The 15,039-nt window shown below is 34.1% G+C and overlaps 1 protein-coding gene across 1 annotated transcript; it reads left to right on the top strand.

Moving 5' to 3' along the window:
• The first annotated feature begins 8,600 nt into the window (after positions 1-8,600).
• On the top strand, positions 8,601-11,259 carry LOC107820516 (uncharacterized). The gene is made up of 5 exons (XM_016646807.2): positions 8,601-8,874; positions 9,355-9,449; positions 9,543-9,578; positions 9,672-10,743; positions 10,831-11,259. Exons 1-5 carry the CDS (start codon positions 8,788-8,790, stop codon positions 10,918-10,920), a joined length of 1,380 nt encoding a protein of 459 aa, XP_016502293.1. The 5' UTR covers positions 8,601-8,787; the 3' UTR covers positions 10,921-11,259.
• The last annotated feature ends 3,780 nt before the right edge of the window (positions 11,260-15,039 follow it).

Genomic DNA, 15,039 nt, shown 5'->3' with positions numbered 1-15,039 from the left:
GGTACTCAGCCAGATTTCCTCCAAAATTCAAAGTGCTATGATCACTTCGGAATGGTATCTAGCCCGGGTCCCTTTCGAGTTAAAAGTTCTATCCTAGAATTCATAGTCCACACCTCGTCAACTCTACTGACACGACACAACGTGGGATTATCTTCCATCAATAAATTGGGACAGATTTTGAGGACGGATGTCGAGCTTTCCAAATAGCAATCGATGGCATGTCCCCAAGTATCATCTTATGTCCCATTCACATATGGTGTGTAGGCAATCCGAACCCCTATAGTCAAAATAACACCAGTGTCATCACAACTTGACGTTGGGGGAACTTTCAAAATCAAAAATCAAATTCATCCCACCGCTTTCTCGAACTACAATCGGCCTGATTCTCGTTACATCCGAGATATGTAGGAAAACTCAAAACAGATCCCGACCGCATTCACATCGAAATCCATTCGAATCAATCCATCCATCATCCAACATCCACGTCCTAGTGTTACAACTGTCCGACACTGGGGCGATCTTGGAAGCAATGTCGAGATTACACGAACCTTTTCATCCTCAAACATTTATCTTCCACTGCATGAGGCTACGAATCATAAGTAGTACTCAGTTTCATTCCAGAACTATAGGCGACCTGATTCTCATGCAACCTGAGATATATAGGCAACTCAGAAACTAGAGTTCGATCACAATCGTCTAAATCGCCTCATTCCCACTCAGTCATATCGGGTCAAAATCGAGTATGGTGTCAATTTCATTGCCCATATACTCTTACATTATCTCCGGTCAAAGAGGGGCAGCTGTTGACACTCAATTTTGACCATCCGTATTTTAAAATTAACTTATACATACTCCCTAGTCAAAAATGATAAAAATATAGTTTTTTTTGCACATTATATGGTTTTAATGCAATTTATTGATAATTACTCCTATTTTTACAAAATATGGGAACTTTTATCATTTTATTGCAATTAGTTAAGTATTATCATTTTTGTGCATTTTCTAACAAAATCAGAATAATTTATTGATTATTCTCCTATTTTCCAAATACTAGGATATGACATCAATTTATTATCCTTCAAAAATAAATAATAATTACTACATCATCGTAGAAATTATAATTTTAAATAAATACTACAATATTTAGTGATTAAATAAATATTTTCTTATATACCATAGTCTATTAATTACACGGAAGCCAGTTAAGTTTAATTCAAAATACGGATCCAATCTAGTCAAATTAATATCCCGTCGACATCCAACGTAACAAGATATTTGATGTGACATGACATCGATGTGCCATGACATTCTTTACAATTTTGACCACATATTATGCTTTCCATTTTACAATTATTTATTACTAAAATTAGGTCAACATATAGGAGATATTTTTTATAACCTAAAAGCCCTACTATAAAAATCCCCTTTACCCTCTCAAAACCCTAACCCCCTTTATTATACACCTTCAGCCGCATCTCCTTGGAGACTTCCCTCTTACTTTGAGAGAATAAAGGGGCAGCGCCCTTCTTCCTTACCCCTGCCAGTGATCGTCGCTGTCGGATTTTGTCACCGGCTGACCAGCGAACTTGATTCACCATCTTCTTTCTCACTTCTCATTGTTCTCCCCTCACACTCTCTCTTGTTCTCACATGGAGAACCATGCATCTCTTTCATCCCCTTATTTTGAAGAATACAGCCGGCCATCCACATGGCCGAAAACCTTATTGTGCTGCCCTTTATCTCCCTATTATGACTTTGGTCGGAGCGTTTTAGATCTGGTCAAAAAATAGAAACTCCGACGAGCTATCGAACACCGACAAAAATGGTTGGTCTAAGATCGAAACCTTTAGAGTTGTTCAGACAACCGAGAAGAAGACCTCATGTGACCATTGCTCTTTGACCCCCGTTTCAGGCGTCGTTCCGGCATTTGCCGTGGAAGCGACGCTACCAACTCAACACCGGTGACCTCTATATTCTCCAGCGACCTTCATTAAAGACGACAAAGTTGACAGGAGATTGTTTTGCTTGTTTCATCCATATTATCCTACTGTGCTATGAAGTTCAAATTCTCTAACAAGTCTTTGATTTTATTTGTCTCGAATCTCTTACAAAGACCCGTTTATTTGTTTTGTAGTAGCCTGTGAGGAACTTGTTGCCTTGTCGTCGCCTTACTGTTGAATGCTTGATGCTATTTTGGCTAACTTTGATTCCCTAATAGCTGCCTATGTTTCGTACTTTATCCAAAACGCTTTGGAAAGATGTCGCTCGGAGACGAAGACAAATCCCTCATCGATCCTCACTTCATACTTCCTGTTCTCGGATGTACTCAAACGTAAAGTATAGTAAAGAAGTAGATATATGTTATGTTTGCTTGCTTGCTTTGATGTTTATCCATTTGCCAAACACTTAGGGTGAATTGCATCTAGTTAATAATCAGACTAACTTGAAATATTGTGTGTTGAGTAATTTTTGAAGTTTGTATGAGATATATTTTGTAATATGGTTAATTAATTTAGAATCGGTGTATACCTAACTAATTAAATTAATCATATACATAAAAAATGAAAACACGTCATTTTCTTCCAAAAATTAAATAAATAATTTTGTCTTTGTCATAAAATTATATGAGCATGCTTTCCGAACCTCCTTGTATGTAAATTCTTCTTTAATTGACACGCTTCAGATAGATATAATTTGTATAGAAGTTGTAATTGAATTATTATACTATTCTTTGAGAGATTTGGGCCTTGTAGTCATTTGGGCTTGCCTCACATAATTTGTGTTTCAAGACCATGATTCTAGAGATAGTCTGTAGTTGCTCATTGAATGATAACCTATTCTTTAGCGCAGATATTTCTTTATATTAACGGGATAATTTTCTATGCCATAAACATTTTGACATATCTTCTTATACCACATTCATTCTGTACTCATTAAATTAATTCTTCTACTTTATTCATTATATGCAAAGGTTGTTCAAAGATTATTCTTTTCCACCTTTTGTCAATCATGTAAAGTACATCTCTTTAATTTAGATTCTCACTTAAATGGTTAATCTTTGTACATCAATCAAATTCTTTCAAAATGTATTCTTTAATTAATGTTCATTTAGTCAATTTGTAAATATTCTAATTATCACCACATATTATTTTACACTCTCACCCCTTAAACAATTTCCTATACTTGTTCATTTATCATAAACAAAATTCTTGTTATAATTCTGTATTGCTGTAATAAACAATTAAACTTTCTGGAAAAATAAAACAGAAAGCTAGTAATACTTGTTTAACGAAATAAATTCTGGAAAAAATAGTATAGGAATAAATCGAGTCCACTGAATACACAGTGTGTCCTTAAGAAAATTATTCCCCTCAAGTACTCGAGGTGCTGGAATATATCCTCCCAGGATAGAACGATTTAACTCACCGGAGTGTTGGTACCAAAACGTCGGTGAACAGCGAGCCACTCGAAGGCTGTAAAACACACTGAAATTTTTGTGCAGAAGAAGAAGAAGAAGAAGCTCAGAAAATTTCGTAAGGAAAGATTCTGGGATTCAAACTCAGAAACAGCCATGGCTGTTGGAACAGGGTTGTTTGAAATATTGCGAAAAAATATATTTAAAATAATCCGGGAAAAAAACGGGCCTGACCGAACCGGGTCGCGGGTCATGGGTTATTCCAGGTTGAATTTTTCGTTAATTATTTAATTAATTAATTAAATAATTGAAAGGAATTTTGTCCAAAAAGATTAATCAATCAATCTTTGACCAAATCCGAAGCCGAAGCCGAAACCGAAGCCGAGCGAGTGACGACGACGACGGCGCGAGGCTTGCCTTCTTCTTAACTCTTTAAGAGCTAGAAGAAGAGTAATTATATATATACCCATCAAAAGCCTTTTCTTCCTCCGATATAGGACAATTTTCCTTTGCCAAGGGAAACTCAAATATTTTATTTTTTTTCCATTTCTTATTCACCCTCTTTAAGCTACACAAGCTTAAAATCCCAACAATATCCGAAGCCGAAGCCGAGTCGAGCGACGACGACGACGACGGCGCGAGGCTTGCCTTCTTCTTAACTCTTTAAGAGCTAGAAGAAGAGCAATTATATATATACCCATCAAAAGTCTTTTCTTCCTCCGATATGGAACAATGTCCCTTTGCCAAGGGAAACTCAAATATTTTATTTTCCCTCCATTTCTCATTCACCCTCTTTAAGCTATATAAGCTTAAAATCCCAACAATTCTTTCATACTCTACTCATTAAATTGAAAGGCGCAAGACATAGTGTTTGTAACATTTAACCTTGTCTTACTTATTGTCTATCATTCTTTATTATATTTTATACGTTAGTCAAATATATATATCAATACTTTTCACTCATTTAACCTATTTTTTAAAAACACCAAATTCTCCTCTTTGTGTCTTGTGCACCGATTTTAAAAAATATAAATTATTTCATACATTTGATCATTTACTTTTACTACATTTGCACGTAAATACAAACATTTTATTATTTGCTTGTCTCAATTAATTGTCCCCTTTTAATGTATTTTTGTAAAATATTGAGTTAATTCTTTTCTTACCCTATTCATTACACTAAAAATAATTCTTTCCTCTCTTAGCCAATTACTTCAGAATAAGTTTTTCTTTCCTTACAATTTAGCCTCTCATTCAAAATAATTTACCCTTGGACATAAATCAAATTTTTTCAAGTGTATTCTTTAACTATAATATATTTAGTTAATTTACAAAATACTTCACTTGTTACTACATATTTGCTTTGCATTTTGTCAGTTTTTAAAAATTATAATTCTCACATACTTCATCCCCCTTTTGTATATAATTTATCATACATAGACATTTATCCTTTACCATGTGACATTCTTATTTAATCACTCCTCATTCAAGCTACTTTACCGTTCTTTGTATATATCAAATTAATCATTCTTTTGAACCTTCCCTCATTTATTTGATTGAGTCCACATGAACCACATTTTGTGAATCTTGAGGGATGTCTAACACCCTTCCCTCGAGATAACTTGAGCCCTTACTCATAATCTCAACGGTTTCGCAGACCATAATTTAGTGTACATTATATAGTGTAATATAATGCAAGAGTGAGTTGTTCTAGTGGTGAGCACCCTCCACTTCCAACCAAGAGATTGTGAGTTCGAGTCACCCCAAGAGTAAGGTGGGGAGTTCTTGGAGGGAGGAAGCCGAGGGTCTATCGGAAACAGCCTCTCTACCCCAGGGTAGGGGTAAGGTCTGCATACACACTACTCTCCCCAGACCCCACTAGTAAGATTATACTGGGTTATTGTTGTTATATAGTGTAATATAGGTATCCTGGTATACCTTAAATACTAGGTGGTGACTCTAAACTTTAATTAACTTTGTAGAGTACTATAAGTTGTAGTTTGTTTTGTCCCGTGCAAAATAGGGTGCAACAGGTGCAAGGCATTTATAAGTACTGTTCAAGGTAGTCTTCTTTATAAAAAAATTGGCGGAGAAACCATAAATTGTTGTCTCGTGCATATTGCTACTTTTGTCCTTGGTACTGAAACTACTACTGTTTTTGACTTGAATGAATTCTTCCAATGGAAAATGGGATCCTTCAATCCGATTCCACATGTGCAATGGATTGTCAGTGGTATTTTGAGTAACAAAATAGAAGGAAGTGAACATAAGAATGTCATTGCTGGTATATACCCAAACCTTGAGGACAAGGTTTGTTATGGGATGTCACGGTTTGGACCTTGACTCTGAAATTTAAAGTAAGACAGGTATTTATGTATATTATTAGAATTGGACCGGTCCAGCTGAGAGTCCGAATGAGAATGAGTCCAAATATATATATAAAAAAAAAATTAAGTTTTTAGCCTTTGTTATTTAGTCCCTAGTTTTCCTAATTTTCAATCAAGTCCTCGTGTATTGGCTAGTCGAGGGTTGGACACATGTCATAGATGGTACAAGTTTGTTAGCTATAGATAGCTTTTTCAGGATTTAGGGAACGTTTGTCTTGTATTTTGGGGTTATTCCGACGTTCGAATCGCCACACTTGGGGAATCACATTTGGATTAGACTAATATTTATTTTTCAACTGTATACCTTGTTCTTTATTTTAAACTACATTTTGCTTTGCAACTTTGACTTCTTTTTATTGCTTATTCAACTTTTACCCCCAAACTAATTTTAGGAGAAGAAGTAGTAATAATTTTTGTTAAGTCACAAACCACACTTAGGTAATATTAACTTCTGTGATGGACCTCTATTTGACATTTATCCCAGGGACTTTTTCGTATATATACGAGATTTTAAACTTATTTACTCGGTTTTGTCTAAGTTTTTCTATTTACGGAAAGTAACTAAAGTTTTTTACAAAATATATACAAATCCGGTCAAAATCTACAATTTATCTACAACTTAAATACAAATTTTTTGTACAGAATCCGGTCAAAATCTACAATTCATTTACAACTTAAATACAAAATATTTTGTACAGAAATCCGGTCAAAACTATAATTTACATACAATTTATATACAGCTTGTATACAATTATGTTAGTTGTATATACACACCAACATACAAAATATATACAATTTGTTTATGTCTTTTTCTTTGAGTTTCAATATAAAATTCCAACCAAAACTACGTTGAATCTTCTCCAAATTCTCTCAAAATTGAGATATAAACTCCAAAGGATATTCTCAATCATTTGCAACAACACCCAATCCAAACAAACAACAATTTTGCAAAATTCGATTTTCGAATTTAAAATTTTTTAATGTCTGTCAATGGAGTTTTTAATAGATTCAGACTTCCAATTTAATTTACACGCTTCTGATTAATATGATTAGTTTATTGATTCAAAAAGCTAAAAGAAATCATTAATATGTTTACGTTTCTGTTTCACCAAATGCAAAATCCAGTTGTTTCAGCTTCTGTAATCGTGATTTTTCAGCTGAAGATTGACGTTTTCTAACTTTAACTACTATATTTTATGGATTATAAGGATTCAAAAAATCAAGGTTGTAGCTCATTGTACTTATTGTTACTGTTGTTTGATATTTTTCGTCTGCAATATTGAAAGGCCTTATTTTTTGGAAGTGAATTCTCATTTAGAAGTTTCAATCTTGATGGTCGTGGGGCGATTGATATAAGAAGAAAAGGGAGGCGGCAGTGGTTGTGACCAGAAAAAGAAAAAATGGTTGAGCACCAAAATTCACCGGGGAAGAAAAAAATGAGGAAGATTGTGATCTAATACATTATTTTGTATATAAATGGTAAATTGTATATCAAATTGTAATTAAATGATAACTTCTTTAGTGAGCTTAAATAAGTTTCTAATGTAATATAAAAAACTGTTATTTAAAACATGTCTTAGCTTATTTGTACGATTAGAGAACAAGAAAAAGTAAAGCTTTCCGATAAAAGCAATTTTAAGAATGCATTTATAGTGCTAAATCTGGAAGAGGAAACTGCATATCCCTATAAAATTTTAAGGAGAATAAGAAATAAAATAAACAAATATAATTGACCAGCCAAAAATATGTGTGTCTTTTATCTATTTGCCTGATTTTAAGGAAAGTGGGTGCCATTACTAAATCTCTCTATATTAAAATATTTGAAAATTTACATGAATTTTGACTAACATTTATGATTGTATTCATTTGTCATTTTGATACGAGGAGTATTTTAACTTATTGTTGTTTTCATGTAATTTATCAATATTTAAATTTAACTTTAAAAAACTAATCTACTCTGCTTAATATCAAAAATTGATCAAATTAATTTTAATAAACAATAGTTCCCAACAAGTTGAGATAGAGGAAGTACTTCATCACCTAGAGGGAGCTGCAAAAATAGAAAAAAATTATACTAAAAAGGATTTACCAGATGATGTGGTTCGGATCTCATAAGATAGGCTAATTAAATCTGATTATAGCTATTTCAGTAGAGTTAGTGATTGATTTGAGTTGTAATGTTTGAATCTCGTCCCTCCAAAAAAAAAAGTGAAAAGGTTATTAAAAAGATTTAGATTATATGCACTAATGGAATGATTCTTTTATATTATCAGGTGTAAATTATTATTCTATTATAGCAAATTGTTTACTTTAATTTTTTGATTTATTAATTCATTTATTATGAATAGTTGTCCGGTAGTTCATATTATAAAATTCTTTTAACCCACAATTATTATTACTTCCTCCGTTTCAATTTATGTGAACGTATTTTGTTTTAGTCCGTGCCAAAAAGAATGATCACTTTCCTTATTTGGAAACAATTTATCTTTATGTAATGATTTATAACCACACAAAATATATGTAACTCATTTTATACTACAAGTTTAAAAATTTTCTTTTTTTCTTATACTCCGTACGAGCATATCTAGTTAAATGAGTTCATATAAATTAAAATAGGATGGAGCATTATTTATTAAGAAAGAAATCAAAATAAAGTAACAAAATCCACGGCTGTGATACGTAACGTTGGTAGTACAGGCTGTTCTCTTGCACAAAACCCCCCACAATTATCAACTCAAGTATAACGGTCACTTGCACTTTTTTCAAAGTAATAAACCCCTTTCCCCCCCTCCTGTCTTAGCCCCCCCCACCAAATTTCTTGACCGTTTCAATTACTCCACTCCCCAAACGCTCCTCCTCTGCTATCATCATGAGGATTCTTGGCTAATACATACCCCTTTGTTATTTCTTCAACATTCTTGGCTGGAACAGAATCCAAATCTGAAACCAAGATTTGAGTTCACAACAAATTTGAGTTCTGCTTAAATGGGTTGTTTTCTTGGGTGTTTTGGTGGTGATAAGGACAAGAAACGTCGCAGCAAACAGAGGCACAAAGTCATCCCTCGAGACCAAGTATGTGTTTCAGAATAACCCTTCTGTGCCACTCTTTAGTTGTTACTTTTCCCTATTTTCCTTGTTCTATTTATGAAATTCTTGGAAAGTGAATTCCTGAAATTTTATTGTGTTTGAGCAAGATTTCAGCTTTAGTTAATATTGTGGAAGTTGGTTTAAGTGGGGTTAGGGTTAATTAAACTGATGATGATGGACATTTCTAGGTTAGTGTCATAAATTATCCTAACAGTTTTTAGAACCATTTAAACAAGTTAAAAATAAAATTTTACTCCAGAAAAGTTTATTCTTGATTAAGTGAGTGTTTTGGACTAACCCCTTATTACTTGCTATACTCCTAGGGTAGAAAGAAAAATAAATTCTTGAAATTTGTTTGATCTAAATTTGAGCTATAGTCAAGTTCAGTATAAGGTTTTACTCCCATTAGGGTTAATTAAGTGGATAATATGGAAATTTCTTGATTGGTGTACTATTTTGCTGCAGAAACATGTTTGTAGGGATCCTCCAAAAAGCACCATCTCCACTGAACAAAGCATCACAGAGGAACCCTCCTCTGAGAACTTTGTTGCGGAAGCACGGTGAGTTACTGCTTTTACTAGTGTCTTAAATTTATTATCTATCTTTTCCACTATATTTTACTAAGTTGAATGATATGGATTGTTGTGATGTAGAGATGATGGGTCTCGGAACTTGGTTGCAGAAGCACAGTGAGTTACTGACTTTATTAGTGCCTTTAATTTGTTTTCTATATTTTCCACCACATTTTACCAATTTAAATAATATGGATTTTTGTGATGCAGAGATAGGTCTGAGGAACAACTGAGCTTGAGTGCTAGAAAAAGAGTTACCTTTGATTCAAAGGTCACTACATATGATCCTGTTTCAATCTATGAAAGTACAGATTCTTTACCTGAAAGCAAGAAAGCTGGTGAAAACGAAGAAGAGGAGGGTTGTCTTGCTAAATCAAGCCAGTCCAACACTTCCTCAGAAGAGGGTTCGGCCATATCTAGTGTTGGATCATACCCTCCAAACCACAGGTATCAGAACTGTAGAGACAGTGATGATGAGGCTGAGGAGTTTGGTGACGACAGTGACTTGGACGACGAATGTGATCTCGATGATGAAGACTACAGCGGGGATTCCGATTGTGAAGGTGGAATTCAAGTGTGGTCTGAATCAGTGGTAACTGCATCATTGGGATCTAAGGTTGATGACAAGTCCTTTCATCTAGTGAATGACGAGGAGGAAGTGGATAGTCCTGCTATGTTTGGCGTGCCTGAGAAGGAAATGAGAAAGGGCGAAACAAAAGGATATGTAAGAGATAGGAGTGCTTATATCCATCCTGTGTTGAACCCTGTGGAAAACCTCAGTCAGTGGAAATCTGTTAAATCAAAAGCAGCAGAACCCTTGAAGCTGCTGCCGCAGAAGGAAAATTTTGCCGCAGAAGTAGAAGGCCCTCGTGCTTCATTCAGTTTAGAACCGACATTTAAGCAATCATCGTCATCTAGTTTCAGGCCAAAGCTTAAGGATCAAGAAACTGGAGTTGATGCTAGTCTCTCAAATTGGTTGGTTACACCTGACACCACTAAGAAGGCTGGCTCCGGTATGCTTGAGGCTGTTACATCAGAAAAGAGTATTTCACAGGGTTCCAACTCTGTGATGAGCTTTGAAGACAGACCGATTTTAGGTGCCTTGACAGTTGAGGAGCTGAAACAGATGTCGGCGTATTCCTCCCCGAGGAAATCACCCAGTCGGAGCCCTGATGAGATGCCTATCATAGGAACTGTTGGGACCTACTGGAATCCCTCTACGAACTCTGGGTCAGCTTCTTCTTTTAAAGGCATACCAAACTCAACTAGCAAGTACAGAGAGGTAGGTTGATATGAAATTTTTTTCAGTAATGATACGACTTGCTTACACAATCACTAGGGGTACTAAGAGGTTCTCACGACAATGCAGGATAAGAGAGTGAATTGGCATTCAACTCCATTTGAGACAAGACTGGACAGAGCCTTGAAACAAGGTTCTGCAGAAGCCTCTAAAGCTTGATTATTGTATATCTAAAGTGGCACACCTGTTTGTGAGACATTCATTATTTCTATACAGTTTATAGATTTTGGTTGTGTATGTGAATTTGAAAGTGGCATATGGGGAAACTGTTTGTTGTAATTTTTTTGTAACTATGATAAGTGGTGATGTACTGGATTTTTTTGCAATTTTGTGTGTCTGGGTCCTTGATACTGTGATGTATGAAGTTAATAGCAACTAGATGGTCACAGTGGTGAAGATCACAAGATTGTATCACATGGTCGTTAACCAACTTTGCATTACTTGTATGATTGATTAGGAGGACTATATTTTATTATAAAGCAACCTTATTTTCTCGAACATATATGTCTGATGCTAAAACATTTAATGACTTGGAAAGAAAACTGTACCAATGGAAGGATCATCTTTGCTGCAATCCAGAAGTTTTTGGCGCCATTTCAATGCTCTGAGACTAAGAGTTTGAGTGCAGAATGGAGGACTATGCTCTATTTGAATATGAATACAGGACTAAATCATTGTAATGCCCTTTAATATCATGTTGCTTTAGCATTCTGAGTTTGAATTTCTCACCGTATGAATTAGCATTCTGAGTTTGAATTTCTCACCGTATGAATCCTTAAAGTGCATCAATGATATTTTCTGATTAATCTAAAACTAATAATAGTAGTTCGAGTTGCTTCCTCCTCCAAATCAGATAATAGTTTCAAGCATCTGACTATACTATACTTTTCTAGTGAGTGTGCATCACTGTGTCAGATACAGTTGGAAATTGAATGGCGATAGCTCACAAAGCTTCATTGTCGCAAAAGATAGTTTAGCAATATTGTCAATTACCGGGCGTAACGAAATAGTAAAATATAATGTTACTCATAGTTACTTTTTATACCTCTATTTACTCCATAAGCCGTCAATTTTTGCCTGTTAATTCTGGAAATAATATTACCTAAAACGTTACTCGAACATATGTGTAGTCTATTTCTGAAAATGCTTAATATATTTGAATTTTTTGTATTATTTTTGTTATTTATTTTAAATAATGGATTATTTATGTTAAAAAATCTCTTTGTAGTAACTAAACCCTAAATAGTCAAATGCTTATGTGAAAATAAGAGGTATGTGGTGTGAGGTGATTCTTTAGGTACTTTTTTTGTCTGGTATCCAAAATTAGTGGTCCGACTAATCCAATTCATTCTTGAGAGGTCACCACTAAGGGGTAAAGCGGGATTCTTCTATATACACTTTTGAGTGTCCTTTGAAAGATTTGGCAGTTACATACACAACACATCAACTCATTAGCCAGGATTATTTAACATTCATTTCTGATGCATTCTTGTACGCTGGAAGAATTCAAACAATAATTACTGGGAAGAAAGAGTAAAGTAGCCAACTTTGGTCAGCCTTTGTGCATATGTCAAATCCAACTCACTTGAATCATGTTCAAATGCTAAATTGAGATAAAGCACAATGAGAGGGATACAACCAATTGGTTTTTCCAACTTATCTTTCTTTTTGTTCTTTGTATATTCTAAGATGCAAAATAACAATTTTTAACTTTAAATGCCAACGTTTACTTTGACCAGATTTGGTTAGTCTAGACTCTAGAAGTTAGAAGCTCAAACCATGAGATGGCGGCACATATTTCAAAAGTGGGAACTAGTTTTCTATTTGCACCATATTTCTAACTTGAAGGCTTTGACTTTGTTATCACTTTGGTGCCGTTTTCCAAATGAACAGTTATGATTTAAAGTTTATTCGAGTTTAGTTTTTGTAAATGACGTTCACTTTCTGTTTTGTAAGGTTTCTAAATTTGGAAAGTTTCAAGATACAGCTGGCATCATGCATGTGTCAGGATTACGTAACGAAGTAAATACTTGTTAGGATCTAATCCATACACCAAAATAATGAGTGCATTACATTTTATTAATCGCCAAGTAAGCAATAAAAGCACCACAACTAAGCTATAACCCAGCTTGATATCTTAAGTATATACAGCTTTACTAAGTATCATTTAGCCATCTCAATTTATTATTTAATCATAATAAATTAGCCTAATTTACCCTAAGTATTTTCTTCTCCCCGATGATTGTTTATGAAAGTGGGACGATGGTGATGTCTTATCAAGGGGAACAAAAACTGCACTAAATCATGAGTATCCAATATGAGTGGATTAGGTACTAGGAAAAAGAGAAACCTTATTAGGGACAGAAGTATAATCCTTAAAGCAGAATTTTGACATATTTCAAATTCTTTTGCCAAAAACTTACTGTACATTTTCACACATGTTAATTAATTCAAAAGTGCATGCGCATTACCTTCGGACTTGTTATGTTGTATAGTGAGTATCAAAGTGTTCTTGAACCAGTAGCTTATGGCAGACTGGCAATAGGGATGGCAAATGAACTTATGTGGGTGTTTCGTTTAAAATCATGTGTAGATATATATCTGGTGGGAGATGATTCCTTTAGGTAACTGAACTAGTGAGGTAGTGTAAATTGACACTTTCGACTGTCCTTAAAGAATTGTCGATTTTCTTTTATATCTTTGCTAAAATATCAAATTCAATTCATTCATTTTAAAACGTCAGTCTTAAATGCTAAACTGAGATTTGGAAGAAAAAAGAAAAATCTAAATTGAGATAAGCACAAATATTAAGAGAGGGATGTAAAATATGGTCCACGTTGGTTACATTGGTCAAGTTATTTTTGGTTTAATAAATATTAAATTAAATTTCCTAAATTCCGCTATTTGGGAAAGTTAATTTTGATTAAAACTCCTCACTCATCACTTTGATGGAAAGTGAGATTATGCGTTAAAACTACCGGTCTTCTCTCTCTTTAAAAAACCAAAGAATAACATTTTTTTTTGAAAGAAAGTAGAAAGAAAAGAGAGAGAAAAGGACTTTTTTAATCACAAGTAAAGGTCACACAATTCCGCTATAAATCATCAAGAAAATATTATGAAATCGGGTATGTTTCTTGATTTATGTATTTACTTTGTTTAGTATGTGAAAATCACATAGTTCCTAGATCCTTTAACTTATGATAGGTTTATTACGTTAGATTGGTTATAATCACAGTCTAGAATTGTAAAACCTTACATTGGGAAAAAAATAGGTAGGCCTTAGGGCGGTCATTTAGGGGCCTCGTTAGCGACCCATTATTTTTCCCTAAGCTGTCAGAGTCCGATCGAAGCGAGCAAGAGATAAAGGAATCCTCGCTCGTAGATATGAATTGAAAAAGCAAGCCCGAATTTTTTTTTAATTAGACTTTATAGTCTGGTTCCTGTCCCCGATAAAATTTGATTGTTATCCGTAAGTCTTGTTTTAACCACGTGAAGTGAACTCCGCAAAAGTACTTATTTGGTTGGGAAGAAAAGGACAAAGGAATACCAATGATGCAAAATAATAATATTTAACTTCAAAAGCCATCGTTTACTTTGACCACATTTGGTTATTCTAGAAGTTAAAAGTTCACGCGAGACAATTAGTCCGTTTGAATTGGCTTTAAAAATTAGTTTTTTGGGGTTGCTCAATTTATTATTTTTGACTTGTTTTAAGTAATTTTTAACTTATTTTAAGTATTTTTTAACTTTGTCAAACACTGAAAAAATTAAAAAAAGCTTAAAAGTTGATTTGACCAGCTTAAAAGTCAATACAAACACCTTCAATGTCACATATTTCAACAGTGTGAACTACAGTAATTGTTTTTCTTCTTGCCCCATATTTCTGATCAATTAAATGCTTTGACTTTCTTGTCACTTTGGCTGTTGTTTAGAAGTTTAAATTTTGAAAAATGATGTATGTATATAGATCTAATTTTTTAAAGAAGTGTCTTCTTCTGTCATAGTTTGTTGTTTAAGAAATGGGGTGGGGGATGGCGAACGTTACTTCTAACGTGGTTTGCTTAAAAAAATTGTTTTAGGCTCGGTTTATATTTTCTTGTTCAAAAATTGGTGATTTGGTTAAAATAACGGGCCTAAAATCAATTATCTAAAGGGCCTTGGAGTCAACAACTGAAAACTAAGAGAAAATTACCGAAATAGCCCCAAATAGATTACTTATCAATAATTAACCATTAAGTCATGCTATACAAAATAGTCAAAAAAACTACCAAAGATATT

This window comes from Nicotiana tabacum, chromosome 19, assembly GCF_000715075.1.
Source record: "Nicotiana tabacum cultivar K326 chromosome 19, ASM71507v2, whole genome shotgun sequence".
Taxonomy (NCBI): Eukaryota; Viridiplantae; Streptophyta; class Magnoliopsida; order Solanales; family Solanaceae; genus Nicotiana; species Nicotiana tabacum.
This window is presented reverse-complemented; position numbering and strand designations above follow the sequence as displayed.

Coding starts and splice junctions, on each gene's coding strand:
- LOC107820516 (XM_016646807.2), top strand. CDS start 8,788: ATGGGTTGTTTTCTTGGGTGTTTTGGTGGTGATAAGGACAAGAAACGT. Junction 8,875..9,354: donor AAGTCATCCCTCGAGACCAA/GTATGTGTTTCA, acceptor ATTTTGCTGCAG/AAACATGTTTGTAGGGATCC. Junction 9,579..9,671: donor AACTTGGTTGCAGAAGCACA/GTGAGTTACTGA, acceptor TTTGTGATGCAG/AGATAGGTCTGAGGAACAAC.